This window comes from Leptosomus discolor, chromosome Z, assembly GCF_034619465.1.
Source record: "Leptosomus discolor isolate bLepDis1 chromosome Z, bLepDis1.hap2, whole genome shotgun sequence".
Lineage (NCBI taxonomy): Eukaryota > Metazoa > Chordata > Aves > Leptosomiformes > Leptosomidae > Leptosomus > Leptosomus discolor.
In genome coordinates, this window is record NC_141419.1 from 68,154,888 (window position 1) to 68,172,846 (window position 17,959).

Genomic DNA, 17,959 nt, shown 5'->3' on the forward strand with positions numbered 1-17,959 from the left:
CAATGGCAGACACTTGCTCTGACTAGAGAGGGGTATTTCAGTTACTACTGGGCAGCATGTAAGTTTTATAAAAACTAGGGCAGCAGGTATATTGGAATGAAATGCTTTACTTAAGTGTCTTTCATCCTGGTCTTGAAAATATACAGCACCACCTCGTCACACAGTGGAGAAATATGGACTGTGGCTGCAACCTTGGAAATGAGACAATGACATGAATAATTCAAGTTTTTGAATAGCCAGGGCCAGGGCAGCCCATTCTTATTCACTAATATCATCTGAAGTGGGAGTGCTGCTCTGTTATGCATGGGGTTTTGTTTAATAATACCAAGTAGTGCAGAAAAATATACGAGGGTGATCTAGACGTTGAAAAATGGTAAAAAAATATTAGTCATCTGTTATTTTGGACTCAAATAAGACCAGAAATCTTCCTTAGTACTATTGATATAGTTTAGTTTATTTTAATTTACTTTGTCCAAGTCAACTTAATGCCAAGCCATGAAACTGGCAAAGAAAAAGCTAGCAGCAAAGTTGGTACAGATTATTTTTCTTTGCCTCTTCCTCCAACCTGTAAATTTTACCTTACAGAGCTAGCATTACTAGAGAGTACTACATCAAGGCAGGTAATCAGCTGTACATCCTGGTTTTGTATCTGTTTGAGGGATGGTTTGGGGTTTCATGTTTTTTTGCTGAGATGTGGTTATTTAGTATTGCAGTCAGACTCACTTTGGCTTGTGGGCTTTAGTCCAAGCTGTCCTGCTAGTCACAGTCTCCAAGCCAGCCCAGTAACCACAATTGGCTTTAAGCCCTGTCACTGGATTTTGATATCATGTTGTCCCGCCACTGCCTGGTCAGGCTGTTGTCCCACAGGGTAACGTCAGTCTTCAGTTAGCACTGAGGACATCAGAGATGAGATGGTCTGTCCATCAGTCTGCATAGACCTCAGCATGGGCCAGCCCAGCTCAGCCCTTCTTGTTCTGTGCTCTGGAGAGCAAGTTTGTGGAAAGGTAAATTCAGCACTGCTAGTATCAGGATTACCTTTTTGTTTCCAGTAGGTACTGAGCAATTTTGCTGAGCGCTCTTTACCAAAGCCTTACAGTTCAGAGTGTATGCTTGATGGAGGATCCATCTCAGGATTTCCTCTTCTCCTCCTTCAAAGACCTCTGCCTTCTGCCATGCGCTCTGGACCAGTGCCAGCTGCTCCTCAGTGCTGTCCCCTTGCCTCTGCAGGAGGCCGTGTTTCCCATGGTCAGGATCAGATTTCTTCATTCTGCTGAAGTGCTTTATCCTAATCTCCTGGAAAGTGATCCTTCCCTCTGTTCAGTGGAAGTAGGATGTTGTGTGGCCACAGGTTTGCGTCCTTCCATGGGAGTGACAGAGACTTCACCACTTCTTCCACTCTACTGAAGCCTCTGCCTTTGCCAGCAGATACTCTGCCTTTCTTCCCATCAGCTACTAATACCATTTCCGTAAATGAACTACTGTCTACTCAAGAAACATTGGGGTTGAATGTTTTGATTGCCTTTATTATGCTTTGGTTTTAATAAATATTGCAACCCTAAAAGCACTTAAAAAAATTAATATTATGTCTTTTAATTGATTTTGCTGTTCTTTACACTTTTATTTCTAAGACCTTTTTTTTCTAAAGCTTCCCAGAAAACATTTCTCTACGGCCTTTTTTTTTAACTGAGAGAAATTTGATTGCAGCGTATGACAGTGTGCTGATTGCATATCCTAAGATTTAAAGTTAGCTTTATAAAACATGGTTATTTCATACGGGGAGGGCTCAATACATTTTTATTGTTTAATATATTCTTTTGTTAAACATGTAGAGTTTAGAGGATGAAACCTATGAGAAGACGGTAACAAAGTAGAGGATACATTCTCTACTCTGTTGAGCATTGTATCGTCATTTATGCTTGGACAAAGCAAGTGTGGGTGTTATTAAAACACTGACAGTACCTTATAAGTGTTTAATGCAAGGTTTAAGTTATACTGTGAGATAACCACAATCTGGAGAATAGCCCCAGAATCAGCTCAATCTCACTCTGGCAAAACAAGGTCAGATCAAAGTCTTTTTTTCCTGCATTGTCATGAGCATTTAAACACCTTCCCTTCATTGAACTACCCTTGCAACATGCAGCTTTACAGAAATTTAACTACAATACATTTGTCAGATGAAATATGACTTTGCTTCTGCTGATGTTTCAAAATCTATGCAGTATTTTTATAAACTCTGAAAAGTATTTTTACTTTAATGTAAAGCAATAATTTAATTTGTTGTGTGTTTTTACAATTTTTTCCTTTTGTTCTTTTTTTTCTTTTGTTCTTTTTGTTTCTAGTTTAAAAGATGTTATCCAAAGTGAAGATGTGAAACCCAAGCTGCAGTACATTATGACTAACCCTTCCTTTTCTATGGTAACAGTTCAAAGTGAAGACAGTGGGATAATGTGGGAAACTAGCTCGAGCAGGTGTTCTACTCCCTGGGCCTCAGAAACTAGTACAACTTCTGATCTTTACAGTATGGAAAGTTCACCAGTAGGTTCTCCTCCAGGAAAAATAATCTTTATTATGGATGAGGGTAAGATAATTCGGAAACGGAAGCGCAAATCTTCAAATAGAGTGCTGATGGCTACAAGCCTGAAGGGAGGCCAGGGCAATAAAAAACGTGACTCTTCTGGAATGCAGAGGCAAGAACCAAGAACTGTTCTAGGAGATGTACACGCCTCTGTGTTGAATGTTGAACAGGTGGAAGCACAAGACACAGATGAGGAAACGCTGGATGACAAAGAAAATCTAGAGAACATCACAGAAGAGCCAGTAAAACGTGCTCCGATAAGATCAATATTTAGAGAGAGCAGATTGAGAAAAGTAGGCCCGATCCTTGGAGGACCGGTGCAAGCTAGAATTCAGTTGTTCAATTCAATATTTGGAGGGACTGAGCCAGCCCCTGAAACATTGGAGAAAACTAGAATCCAAAGAAGTAGCTCATTTTCAGGAGATTCAGAACAGTTCCTTGAGACATCAGTGAAAGAAAGATTGCAGAAGTTCAGTTCTTTTTCAGAGGCAACACATCCAAGACCTTTCCAGAGAGCAAGAAGCAAAACTCTTGAAACACCATCAGAGGGAAGAAGGGAGCAAAGACAACAACCCACAGCACATGCAAATCAAAGCTATTCTTCACCAATAACACGTGCTGAAAAACAGCTTACTAATAAAGATGACGTTTTACCTGAAAATATGAAACCCATTAAAATGAAAGATAAACCAAGAAGATTTTCAAGCTTTGGTGCAGAAACAACTCTTCAACATGAAGACAGAAAAGACAGACAATCTCTTTCGGAGACTCCAAATCCGGTATCGGGATATTCCCTGAAGTCATGCCCTCCTGAAGAAGCCAGAAAGCAGCAAAGTTATTCACCTGTGGCCAAAAGGTCAGTAACAGAGCAAATGACCTCTATTTCATTAGAGTCTGATGATAAATCAGAGAAACAAGTGCCGCTTGCCTCAGATGAAAATGCAAACAAGAAACCAGACAAATCCTTGCTGACAGCATCAGATCATCTGGATGAACTGAAGGAGCAGGAAATTCAGCCCAATTCTGCGCCACAGTCTGTTTCAGCAGATTTTGTTAATGAATTAGATAGACAAAGTACCCAACCTGTTTTGCCTACAGCATCCGCGTCAGAACACCCTGAGAGGGAAGCACAGAAGTCAGCAGTTCATTCTTCCTTACCTAGTGCTCCATCAACGAAATCCAAATATTCCACTGTATCTGAAATAGAACAGGAGGATATTATTCTTCAGTCACCAGAAACTGCACAATCTGCATCTGAACATGTGCTTTTACCACAATCTGTAAAAGAAACAGAAACGCAAGATACTGAGCGTCGCTCATCAACTACTGCACTGTCAGAAACTGAGCCTTTGGGTCTATCGTATTCTGCTGAAAAAAAAGAGTATCAAAAGACGCCACCACCAGAAACCCGAAATGTTCACTTAGAGAAGCAAACAAAGTCTGAAGAAGACTTTTCCTCCTCCCTTCAGGAAACAGAGGAGCAAGTAATTAAATTAAATTCACCTATTCCTGAAAAGATAGAATCTAAATATTTCAGCGTTTCATATCCTATTCATACAGAAACAGAAAAAACTCAGAAAACTTCAGCTATACATAAAGCAGCAGATTTGCATCCCCCTGATTATTCCATTGAAAAAATTAAACAAGCAGAGGGTGCACAAATTGCGATGGAGGATCCAGATTTCTCATATTCCAGCAAAGAAACTGGAGAATCTGAGAGAACACAGGTGGAGACAGAGCATTTGGATTTTTCTTTTTCCAAGGAAGAAACAGAGGAATTGGAGGGTGCACAGATGGAGATGGAGTATCCAGACTTTTGTTTTTCCAGGGAAGAAATGGAAGAACCAGAAAGCATACAGCTGGAAACAGAACATCCAGATTTCTCATATTCCAGGGAAGAAACAGAAGAATTGGAGAGTGCAAAACTCGAGACAGAATATCCAGAATTGCTTTTTTCCACGAAAGAAACAGAGGAATCAGAAATTACCCAACTGGAGACAGAGCATCTAGATTTGTCCTATTCCAAGGAAGAAACAGAGGAATTGGAGAGTGTCCAACTGGAGACAGAGCAGCCAGATTATTTGTATCCCATGGAAGAAATAGAGGAATCAGAGAGTTCACAATTGGAGACAAAGCAGCCAGAATTTTTTTCCAGGGAAAAAACAAAAGAATCAGAGAGTACACAGCTGGAGATGGAGCATCCAGACGTTTCTTTTTCCAGGGAAGAAATGGAGGAATCGGAAAGTGCACAGGTGGAGACAGATTTCTCATACTCCAGCAAAGAAATCGGAGAATCAGAAAGTGTACAACTGAAGATGGAGCAGCCAGATTTCTTATATTCCAGAGAAGAAATGGTGGAATCAGAGAGTGCACAGCTAGAGATGCATCATCCAGACTTTTCTTTTTCCAGGGAAGAAGTGGAGGAATTGGAAAGTGCACAGCTGGAAACAGAATATCAGGAGTTTTTACTTTCCGGGGAAGAAACAGAAAAACAAAAATCTGTTCCTTTTGAACTGGAACAGCCAGAGCCTTACTCGCCTGAAAAAGCAGAGCAAGAAGAAACAGCACAGCTTGTGCTAGTACCTTCAGAGTTATCATATTTGATGGAAGGAGCAGAAAAGGAAAACACTGCAGAACTCCAGTCGGTACACCCAGACACACTTGATTCCACCAGAAAAGCTGAGACACAGGAAACTGGTTATCTGGAAACAATACATTCAGATTTACCATATCCCACAAATAAAACAAAGCAGCAAGAATTGGTACAAGCAGATTTGGACAACTCTCTTATGTCATATTTTGGTGACAAAGGTGAAGAGCCACAGCCTGTACAGCAGGATTCACAGCCTGGAGATAAGAGGTATTCCCATGCCAGGGGAGTGCAAGGAGAAAATACTGAACTGCAGTCAGAGCATCCAGTTTTGCCACACTCTATTGGAAAAGAACAGCAACATAAAACCTCACACCTGAGCACAGAACAGCCAGAGATAGCACATTCCACTGGCAAAACAGAACAACGGGAAATACTGCAACTGAAGCTGGAAGAAGCAGATTCACTATATTTCCAGGGAGAAACAGCACAAGAAGCTGTACAAAGAGACTTAGAAGGTCCAGAGCCATCATGTTTCATTAGTGAAGTGGAGCAACATGAATATGTACAACTAACTTCAGAAAATAGGGATTTCTTATTTACCACTGAAGAAGTAATGCAAGAAGGAGTGGAGACAGGATCTTTGGGGTCCTCACATTCAACTGACAGAGCAAAACCCTGGGAAACAGCACAAATGGAGCAGGAGCAGCCGATTCCCTCTTGTTCCACTGCTGGTAGTCAGCAACAGGAAACAACAGCGTGCGATGTGGCCCAGCCAGATATATCATATTCCTTCGACAAAACAGAAAAACAAGATTTAGTACAAAGAGGGCTGGAACCAGCCCAACAAAAAGCTATGCAAATAGGAATGGAGTATTCAGATTTGTCAGAAGCCTGGGGGCAAGAAAAGCCACAGGTCATAGACCAAATTAATTTGGCACAGCAAGAAATATCTCAACCAGAGTTAGTGCATCTGTCTTTGCCGTATTCTTTCAGTGAACAAATGCAAGAAGAAATGCAAACAGAGCCAGCATATCCAGAACAGACATTTTATGTAAGTGCAGAAATGCAGGAGGAAATGGCACAACACAAATCAGAGCAACCATTTCTGTCACATTTTACTGGCAAAACAGAGCAACAAGAATTATTACATCCAGAGCTGGAGCAAAAATTTTTGCCATCTTCCAGTGGAAAAGAAGCTCTACTGGAAATGGAAATAAGTTCCGAATATCCAGATTTCTTTCACAAAGATGAACAAAAAAAGTTGAAACATCCAACCTTACCGTTTCGTTTGAAGCAACAAGAAACTACACCACTGGTGATGGAACATCCAGATTTTTCATGCGACAGTGGTGAAGCAAAACCAGGCAACATCATAAAGCAGGAGTCAGGACACCCAGAGCTCTCGTACTCCATGGGAGAAACACAACTACAATCAGAACATTTGGATTCACTGGGAACACTATGTGAAGCAGCACTAGGTGAAAGTGTGGAAGTGGAATCTAAATACACAAATTTGTCATATTCTGTTGTCCAAAGAAACCAGCAAGAAACTTTACAATTGAATTCAAAATATCCAGAATTATTTTTTTCCTTTGGTAAAGCCAAAGAACAAGCAACTCAAGAGTTTGAGTTTAAACATCAAGAGTTGCCTAAAGTGGCCAGAAAAAGAGCTTCTCCAGCAACTGCACAAATAGAGTCAAAATATTCAGATTTTGCATATTCTCATGGCAAAGCAAATGAGCCGGAAGTTGCAACGTGGGAAATGAAGCGTCCTGATTTGTCACATTCCACTGATGAGACAAACCAACAAGAAGTAATACTGTTGGATCAGAAACACAGAAAAATTCCTCTTGGCAGAGAAAAGCAGGAGCAAACCACAGAACAGAAGCTAGAGCAAGAAAAGTTACCATATTCTCCTAGTGAAAGAAAGCAATTACAACATGCCCAGGAGGACTTGAAACAACCAGATTTATCATTTTCCATTGACAGGCTGAATGATGAAATGGCCCCACCAGAGGCAGAGCAGACTGATGTGACATATCCTCTGGACAACACAGAGGTGCAACAAAGAGTACGACAAGAAATGGAACAAACTTATCCTTTTGGAAAAGCAGAACAGAAAACAGTTTTGGCCCATTCTGAGGGTACAGTAGAAGAAGAAAAAGAAATGGCAGAACCAGCGCAGGGACATCCTGACTCACCTTATTCTGTTTTCAAAGCAGGAGTACTGCAAACTGCACAGCTGGAACCCGAACACCCTGGTCTAGTATGTTCCCTTGACAGAGCGCAGGAAACAACCTGGCTGGGGTTGGAACAGCCAGATGCATTGTATGTTCATGACAAAACAGAGCAACTCCCTCCTGCCCAGCTGGAGCTGGGCCACACAGACTTGGCAGCCCCCGCTGACAAAGTGGGTCAGCAAGGGATGCAGCACACAGCCTTGGGACTCCTTCATGAGGGACAGTCTGTCAGCAGAGCAGAGTATCCACAAGCTGCAAAAGAGAAACTAGGAGGTCCAGATGCATCATCTCATAGTGAAAAGGTGGAGCAAAGAGAAATGGCAAAACCAGAGCCAAAGCACCCTGATTTGTCATATTCCATTGATAAAACACAAACACAAGAAACTACACAACCAGTATTAGGAAAACCAGATCTATCATCTTGGCTTGGCAAAACAGAGCGAGCACAAACTGCTCAAGAGGTGCAGTCAGGCTTCTTGCATTCTTTCAAAAAAACTGCACAAGGTGAGGAAGCACAGCCAGAATTGGGACATTCACAGTTGCCTTATTCCCTTAGTGAAGAACAAGAAACTGCAGATGCAAAATCAAACCCTTCAGATTTATCTGCTGGAGGATTTGAACATCGTGAAAGCATAGAACCAGAGGCAGAAATAATGGATTTATCATGTTCAACTGGTGAAACACAGCAGCCTCAAACTGCTGATGTTGATTTGGAGTATCCGAATTTATTACGTTTCACTGACACAGTACAACAACAAGAAAAAGTTCAACTAGAGCAGGAACAGTCCAGTGATTTTTCATCATCTTTCATCAAAGAAGAGCAATGGGAAGCCGCAGGAATGCAGGCAGAACACCCTGAGCTGCAATGTGCTATGGGGAAAACAGAAGGACTGCAAAATTTCCAAGCAAAATCAGAATATGTAGATTTGTCATTCTCTGTTGGCACAGCAGACTGTCATGAAATAACACAGCCAGAGTTGAAAGAACATGATTTTTCACATTCTTTTGTCAAAACAAAGCCATCATGGGCTGCCCCACTGGAGTCTGAACACCCAGATATCCCGGATCCCGTGGGCAAAGTATTGCACCCTGATTTGTCCTCTTCTGTTAGTGAAGAAAAACAAAGTGCACAACTGGAGGTCAAACAGGAGAGGAGAAGCTATACATTACACCCAGAGGAAACAGTACAACAGAAATGGGAGCAACCAAAGTTTTCAAGTCCTTGTGGCACAGCAGAACAACCAAATAGGGCCCCACTGGAAGGGGAATTCCCAGACTTCTTGTATTCCTCTGGCAAAAAAGACAAACAGGAAATGGAAAAACAAGAGTTGGAGTATTCAGATTTATCATATTCCACTGATAAAACACAGCAACCAGAAACCACACAACCTGGTTTAGGACAACCGGATTTATCATCTTGCCCTGGGAAGACAGAGCAACCGCAAACTGTACAAGTGGAAGCAGAGCATCAGGACTTGCTGCGTGTCACTGGCAAAACAGAATGGCGAGGAACAAGACAACCAGAGGTTGAGCATCCAAAGCAGGAACTTCCCAGTTTACCACACTCCATTTGCAAAACACTGTCACAAGAAGCAACACAAATGAACTTTGGGCAACAAGATTCAACATATGCCCTTGGTAAAACAGATGAAATGCAAACTGTGCAAGGTCAAATGGAACATACAGGCTCATTGTATTCTTCTGGTGAAAGAGAACAAGAAATGGTATTGCCAGAGTCGCAACATCCGCAGGTATCTTACCCTTTTAGAGAAATAGAAGAGGAAACTATGTGCCAGAAATCAAACTATCCAGATTTGTCATATTCTATTGGCCCACAAGAGCATCATGAAATTGAACAACCAGAAGTAGAAGAAATGGATTTATCCTATCCATCTGGCAAATCAAAGCACTCTCAACCTGCCCAAGAAGTACGGCAACAGGCAGAGCTTTTGGAGTCCCTTGGCAAACTAGAAGGACGAGAAGCCCAGCCTGGCTTTTTGCACTCCCTTGGTGAAGGAAAGCAGAAATCAGCTTCACAGTTAGGCTTAGTGCAACCAGGTTTATTGCATTCACTTGGCAAAACAGAAAAACAGGAAACTGCACGAGCAGGGTTCATGCCTTCTAATTTTTCATATTTCACAGGAAAAGTAGAGGACTTGCAACAGGAACAACTAAAATCAAAATGTCCAGATTTGTCATATTCTCTTGACAGAGCAGAGACTTGTGGAACGAAACCACCAGATTTATTGTACTCCTATGGCAAAGCAGAGCAAGCACAGTCTGCCCAGCTAGAGCATCCAGAGACATCATATTTCACGGGTGAAATGGAGTGGAGGGATGGGGCCCAACCTGAACTGCAGTGCATTAATTTGCAGTACTCTGTTGTTGAAACAGAGCGACAGGAAACATCTTCTGTACCAGATACCTTTGGCAGAACAAAGGAGCAGCGAACTGCACAACCAGACTTTGAACAATCAGATGTATTAAGTCCTACTGACAAAGCAGAAAAGCATGAAATGGTCCCTCTGAAAGCAGGACATTCAGAGAAGCAAGACACTGGGGCTACTTCATCTCTAACTGCTCAGCTGGAAACTGAACAAGATTTATCCTTTTCCAGTGAGGAAACAGAACGCCAAAATATTCAACCGTATTCATCTGTTATTGAACAAACAACATCTGTACCTTTGGGTGTTTCATGCTCTGTCTCTGAAACAAAACCAGAAAGAAGTCCAAAGTCTTCACCTGTAACTAGAGGCCTGTCCCCCAAGCACTTAAATTTATATTACACTCACTGTAAAGCAGAGCAGTCAGAAACTGCCCAGCCTGAGTCAGGTTTCTTTGCAGGAAAAGAAGCAGAGAATACAAAAAATCATTTACATTTGCATGTGGCTGCAAAGTCAGAAGCTGAACATGTAATTTTACCTGAAACAGAGAGAGAACAGACTCCACATCACTTCCACAGAGCTGAGCAATTAGAATCTGAACAATTAAATTTATTATATTCTACAGATAAAGCAGAGACTCTAGAAAATGAAGATTATTTAACTGTACCTTCAAAACTGGAGTCTGAACATTCAGTTACATTTTATTCAGCTGATGGAACATGTCAGCAAGAAATTCCACCTTATTCAGAACCAGCCTCTGAGTATTTGGTTCCCACACGGTCCCTTGCTGAACAAGGAACACAAAGGATGCAGTCACTTATTCCCCAGTCTGCACAATCAGAGTATAAACATGAAATTCCACCACACGATGAAAAAGATTTGCAAAAAATTCAGCTTTGTTCACCTAAACCAGCAAGCTTGAAGACAGTGCCAATGGAGAGTATATGTCTAATGCACACAGGAGGACAAGGCGAGCACGAATCTCAAGGTCATTCACTGGAGTCAAAATATTTGTCATCAGAGCAGCTAAGATGTCCCCCTAAATTCACCACTGAGCAGGACAAGGAAAAAATGCAACCTGATGTGCAGACAATGCCAAAGCCGGGGACCACAGAGTCAAAGCTGACTGCTGTAGCAGATCAGCAAGCAATGTCATCAGATTCATTTGTACCTTCTCATACATTGCCTGAAAAGTCAGTATCAGTGATTTTCACTGAAGATGAAGAGAAACAAAATATTCCATCATCTTTATCCAATGTAGTAGGGATGCTTGGAAAGCAATCTAACATAGTTTCAGGCATTTGTACTGAAGCAGAAAATAGACATGAAATGCAACAGTATTTTGCAGAACAAAAGCATATATCCTTAGAGCATCTAGGAGCTGTTTCATCAGATCTTGTTTATGAAACTGTGACACATGAAAGTCAGTGTTATTCTGGTGAATGGGACAGCCTTTCTTCAGCACAGATGAAGTCCATTAGCTCTAGTTATGATGACAAGCAGGATCCAGGTATTCCATCTTTTGGGCTAGCTAGCTGGCTGGCAGAAGAGGTGAAAGCTCGCTCAATTAGTCCAGTAAGAGCTGCAGATGTAGACAGGCAAGGAATTCAACTTCCTCCAAAGGAGACTTCTGGGTTTGGATCAAAACCATTCCCGGCTAGAAGTTGCACAGGACTTACAGTTCATGGTGCTACAAAGAATAAAGGACATATGTTTAGAGTTTCTGATTCAGTGTCAGATGAAATTTCCCACAGAATATCCTCAGACACTAGTCACAGGATGCAAAGGTATGATTTACCATCTATGGTAGGACATAATCCAGGGCCAGACAAAGTTCCTGAGCATGAAACTAGCATTGGAAACCCTACAAAAATGGAAGCAATGAAACATCCGGAGGTAGACAAAGGGTCTGAAGTGACTGAACATTACCTGAGAGGAGAAGAGGAAGAAATGGAACATGCAAGTACTGCAGAAGACAGTCAGCATACTTCAGAGACTACTGAACAAAAGGATCTATTTAATATAATTTCAGAAGGTTATGAAATACTCAATATTCATACGCCTACACATATTTCTTCTGTTGATCAAGAAGAAAGTAAACACATGCCAGATAAACTAGAATACTTGGAAACAAATCCTTCATTTAAAAGACATTTAGCTGATGATGGCCATAGAGCCCTAGCTTCTGGAACAACCACAAAAATTTCAGAAAGCTCAGTGTTGGGAAAGCCTGTAAGCCATGAACTAAGAGAGTTGGTTAGAAATGATGATGTTGAGGAAAGCAGAGAAACACAAGAAGGAAATCCTATGTTGCCAGAAAACAATAATAATGTAGTGTTGGATCCTGATAATGGTATGGCTGATATGGATTATTTTGAAAAATATACATTGATTGATGACAAATCGCCAATTAAGCCACATTTTGAAAGACCAAGTTCATTGTTTCCTGTGTCAGAAGTCCCCAATGAACCTGAGGAAGAAGCAATGTCTTTTAAAGAAAGTACTGAGGTAGATACTTTGGAAGAGTTTTCCTTGCTTGAGGATCTGGATGAAGTCTTTTACGGTACTGTGAAAGAAGAAAGCAAAATGCAGTCCTCTGCATATGCTCCAAAACATTTAACTCTGCAGAAATCAATTGATACTAGCAGTAAAAAGGTTACATACATAGAAGATGAACAGAAGTCACCAGGGACCCCCCTCTTCGATTCAGAAGAAGGAGTGCTAGAACGATCTCTGTTGTTCCCTACCACTGTTGCTGCAGTTAATCCAGAGCTTCTAGAGGAGCCACCTGCTCTATCTTTTTTATACAAGGACCTCTATGCAGAAGCAGTAGGAGAAAAGACAAAGGATGACACTCACTCTGATGAGGAAAGTGGTAATTCGAATGCATCTTTCCCTAGTAGAAATTCAGACACAGATGATGGAACAGGAATATATTTTGAAAAATACATTCTTAAAGATGAACTTCCAAGTAAGGCCACAGGGCCTCAGAAGGATCAGATACCAGAGGATGAGTCCTTTAGTGGAGGAATTTCAGTTCAGAGCTCAGAGGACAAATACGAGCAGGATTCTGGTGATGTCCAACGTGTCAGAACTGAGGTTCTGCCAGAAAGGGGTGTTTTGGAGAGAGAGAAAGTCCAAGTTGACAGTGATATTCAAGCAACAATTTGTAAACCAATGCATGCCATTCCTTTTGGAAGCAAAGTAATTCTTTCAGGTGCAAGATCTGATACCACTGAACAAAGAGAAGAACAAAATGTACCTGTAGAAACAACTGAGGAGTTGCCAGAACAATCAAGTCATCAAGCTTATAGACAACCAGTGGATTATCAGGGAGCTGCATATCAAGAAGCTGGTAAAACCCAGGAAGAACAGCATGACATAACAACAGTTCCTCAAATGGAAAAATATGTCCCATATGTCAGGACTCCTGTTGAAGATAGTGAAGATGATCAGTATACTCAGGAAAATCTTTCCTGTGTCCCTACCATTCAGCAAACAGAGAAGCCAGACTTGCAAAGAGAGGAGCAGCACCCTGATGTTTATGAAGATTTCGCTGAGTCTATGGACTATGATGTGATTACACAAGAAGAACTTCTGCAAGACGAAATATCATCTCAATTAACACATGAGGAGCTATTATTTGAAGACAGGGACTCTTTTGAGCATGCTGGTGATAGTTATGAATTTGTTAATGAGCCAGAGGAAAGAACACCTGTTGAGTTTGAAGATTCAGGCTTTGTGGTGATGTATCCTGAAAAGTCAGCAACAAACATGCCTCAAGTTGAGAGCCCACAAAGAGAACTGAAGAAAGTGCAAGCAGACACATATTGTTACCTCTGCAAATGCCCAATATCTGCTATTGACAAGCTTTTTGGAGACCATAAAGACCATGAAGTCACAACACTAGATGATGCTGCAACCAAGATGAAGGTAGGAATTAATTAATTTGGGTGAGGGAAGGAACTACTGAGGCTAATTTCTCCAGACCTCCTGTGCTGTCAGGGGAGAGGCTTCATAGAGCAGTCCTGAGGCTATGTCACAGTGTCTATAAAATAAAAACTGTTCCTAAACACCTGTTAGAGATCTTGAAGGGAGATTACCTTATTAAGGTATTCTGTGGTGTCCTAAGCTTGCTAAACTGATATTTTCACTTGTTCAGAAGTTTGAATGTCCTTGTTTACATGTACTGTTACCAGACTTTCCGTATTTTAGCCTTCTCATCTGTTTAAGTTTGTTCTGGTTTGTATGTGTAGGGGCAGAAATGGGAAGAGTATTGGTTCTGTGAAAAGAAAACTTTATAACAGCAGCCTATTTCACTTGATGAGGTACAGAAGCCTCCATATGTGGAGACCATCGTAAAGTGTTTTCTGTCCCAGTTACATGTGTAGGTTCCTCAGAGATGTTAAATGAGTTACACAGTTGGCACTACAAGTTCTGTGAAACGATATCCTCATTTTCTGTTCAGTTCATGTTCATCTGTGCCAATACTGGTTTATCTGTAGCATAGGTAAGAGTTTAGAAAGTCCTACTTCTTCCCACTATCCCTAAGCTGTACCACTTTAAAAGACAGATAAAAAATTACCTCCATTTCAGTAGCCTAGTCCTTTGCTATCAATACTAGTGAAAACACTTTCATTTCTGTGGAAGGTATTCCTTATTAAGTTGCAGTTCTGCTTGTGAAAACAACATGCATGTGATGTCTCACTTTCCCATATCAGATTTGTTCATGCACAAGTATACAGATATTCCTTTCTTGGTTACTAGCTAGTTAGTCTCACCCCAGTATCTGAAAGGTGAAGTCTCTTTCCTGGCCCATGTTCGCCTGATGGTAATACAGACTTTGTGTAATTTCACTGAAATTCCAGAAGGGGTTCTCTTAACTCATGTGCAAAAAACCAGAAATTAAAAGTAGGAGTCAATGTGGCAGTTTCAAATACCAGTATTTACAAACTATCTCTATGGTGTGCAGAGGTATGACAGCAGAGTTGCTTTTTATATATGGCCATTCATGCTTGACTTAGAGGTGATAATTAGCCACAAGTAAGTCACTAATAAAGTCACGGACCCCAGCCATCCCTCAAATGTACCTACATTGCAGCAAGTCAAGTTAAGCCACAAATAAACATCCCGTGATATCACTCCCTGGCTGTGGAGCATGGACATGAAGCTGATATTAAATCTGGCCACAACACAGGCTTGGCTTCACATGATTTCTAGCAGTCAGGGCTCAGGTTACTCTGAGATGGCATTTATATGTTTCTTGTTACTTCTGTATAATTACTGAGAAAACATTGAGAAAGCAAAATGCTTGTTGCCTGAATTTTAACTGTAGAAACAGAATTTCATAGTAAATGAAAAGAGCTATGGATGGGACCAGTCAAATTTTATAGGTTATCTTGACAAACAGAAATTTTCCTCTGAATCTTGGTGATTGGCCCTAAATATTTATGAAGTGAGCTTTCAAGTGTACAGTCCAATGTGACATTTATAATTCATGGAAAGTCATATGCTAGTTTTCAACAGATCTATCTGTAGAATTTTGCCATAATAGGGAGCTGTTACCAAAGGAAGTTGATTTTCCTTTTAGATCTATGCCAGCTAATTAAAACTAAGTATTTTTATAAATTATGAATTGCACCTGGGCAGATGGCCAGCTTGCTTTCCCAACAGGTCAAGAAGGACTAAGAAAAAGTTCTGAGACATCTCTGATGCCTGTTTTCCCTTGAACTGCTATTATTTCCACATCTAATTCAACCAGTGATTTTAATGAACTCTGCTTTATAGGGAATGTCTTTAAAATTCTAATTTAAAAAATCATGACACTGCATAATCTATTAACCTCATAATTACCTGTATTATCTTCCTATTTATGGTCTTGTTCTTGTGATCTCTTGAGCACCTTCATGAGCCTCTGAGTACTCTCAGTCTCTAGCAAAGCTGCACCGGAATTTGTGACGTTCAAAAACTTGCATAGACACTCAGCACCTTGTTGAACCGAGCTCACATTTTTGGTTAGGCAACAGTTTTGTGACTGTTCCAGTTGCTATTTCTGTGCTTGTCTTTGTAGCCAGGGCGATACTTGAACTTAATTTAGCAATTGTTCCAATGGTGGCTTGTGGCAAAAAAAAATATTCACCAAAATAAGTTGTGTGTAAAAACTTCCAAAAAATAACATGCTTATGTTACTGAAACATTTTAAATTTTAGGATCAGTTAAGTGAATTGCTAATAGCACTGGAAGAAAAGTCAATGAAGATTGAGGAGTTCGTGAGTGATATTGAATCTCTATTTAACTCTGTTGAGGTAAGTCTAGTGTTTTATCACACTAGTTTTCTTTCCTTCTACAAAATTACTTTTAAGATATGCTCGCCTTGTTTTATAGTGTGTTGGCTTCACTCAAATGGGCTGATTCTCCAATCCTCAAATTGACTTCTCCCACTGGAAGGTGTTAACTTTAGGGGAAGAAAATATTGCGCTTTTTTGCACATTATTGAGAGTGGAATATGTGACTGTCAAGCACAGGAGGAAAAAGTTCCCTTAATTTTGTTTATGCTTCTAAAATACTCATGCTGTTTATGTCTTTATTTAGAATCCTGTGTGAAGCATCTCAATATCTCTATGAGTTGCCCAAAGTCTTAAGTTCTTAATGTCCAAGTTCTTAGGCCTTGAGGACTGTATTAATTTCAGTTTAAAGTGTGGCTTTTTAGCTATTTGTAGTTAGACTTCCTGTCTCAGTGCTTAAATATAGAAGTTTAATTTTAAACACTAACAGAAAAAAAAAAAAACAAATCTGACATTGTTTTTAATGTATTTCTCTAGTGTTATTTCTCCCAGATGAGCTTGCTTACAGAAATAATATTCTGTTATTGTCAGGATGCCAGAAGGATTCTAGTAGATAGCGCATGTATGAGTAACTGAGAATTTCTGTATATTCATTAAGTGTTGTAATTTTATTCTGCAGATCAATTTACATCTGTTTTTATTTTGCAGGAAAACTGTAAGAAAAATGCAGAGTTATTAGAAAAGCAGAATGAAGAGATGCTTAAGAAAGTGGTAGCACAGTATGATGAGAAATCAGAAAACTTTGAGGAAGTGAAGAAGATGAAAATGGAGTACTTGTACGAACAGATGGTTAACTTCCAACAAACTGTTGATTCAGCAAAGGAAACTTTGGAGACGACAGTAAAAGAAATGGAGGAGCTGGATGGATTTGTCTTCCTAAATGTAAGTAAAAATGGCTTTCATACTGTAGCTTTTATGATACTAGTTAGGAAAGCACTTATACTGTACCTACGCTGAGAATGACTTCTTTACCTTGCTTTTTTTTTAAGATAGCTAAATCCTGCAAGCTCAACTATTCCACTCTGAAACTGCTAAATCATTTGCTTTTGTTATATGAACGTTCAGAGAGAAATACAAAGATGATGCACAAGATTAAAACATAACTTATGCCATCAAAATTGTGAAGAGAAAGCTAAAAGACAGTTCAATAATTTATCTAGAATTAATTGTCCACTGAGGAGTAAGAAATGTTAGAATAAAAGGTACTTTACTGTGTGAAAAATAAAGGTGAAATAAGAAAGTATAATTGAAAATTATCCAAAGCAGAGGTGTTGTTGTGTTGTGGGTTTTTTGTGGTTTTTTTTTTATATGAGCAGACACGGACAGTAGTTATGCACTCAAACTACCGAGGCTGTGATAAATTTTTACAGCTGAAAAACTGTGAGTGGCTATGTGGCGCTTAGTTGCAGGCTGAGGTTAAACCACAACAGTGGGCTAGGTTTAGCAATGTGCTTGTGAGGTGCACGTCTATAATGGTCCTTTCTGGATTTAAAAAAACCCCCTTGTGAATCTGCATGACTGGAGTTATCTAGCTCATGTAGTAGTCAGTTTTAAACTGGTTTCAGAGGGTCTTGCAGGTTAATCATTAATGACCTGGGTCCTCCAAAATTGTTCTTGTGCTGCAAGACTTGTCTGTAAGTCAGCTGTGGTACTTTCACCTCTATAGAAGTGTATCAGCAGTCTTGAAGAGGACAATAATCTTCTCCCATTATGGAATTAGTCTGGAAGTTGCAGAGAAATTATCCTGGGATGCAAGAATGAAAAGTTCAAATTACTGTCTAAAGACTGATCATTCATGCAAAATAAAAGAGCTTTCAAATACA

General features: G+C 40.2%; 1 protein-coding gene across 2 annotated transcripts in view; it reads left to right on the forward strand.

Moving 5' to 3' along the window:
- CMYA5 (cardiomyopathy associated 5) overlaps positions 1-17,959 on the forward strand; it is a 46,426-nt gene that overhangs the window by 5,639 nt on the left and 22,828 nt on the right. The window contains exons 2-6 of one of the 2 annotated variants that reach the window (XM_086479976.1): positions 2,340-4,581; positions 4,714-8,689; positions 9,476-13,725; positions 16,002-16,097; positions 16,785-17,018. In XM_086479976.1, the coding sequence (XP_086336102.1) occupies positions 2,340-4,581; positions 4,714-8,689; positions 9,476-13,725; positions 16,002-16,097; positions 16,785-17,018 (10,798 nt within the window). Of the gene's footprint in view, positions 1-2,339; positions 4,582-4,676; positions 8,700-9,475; positions 13,726-16,001; positions 16,098-16,784; positions 17,019-17,959 lie in introns of both variants that reach the window. The other variant, XM_086479975.1, reaches the window with a different exon arrangement.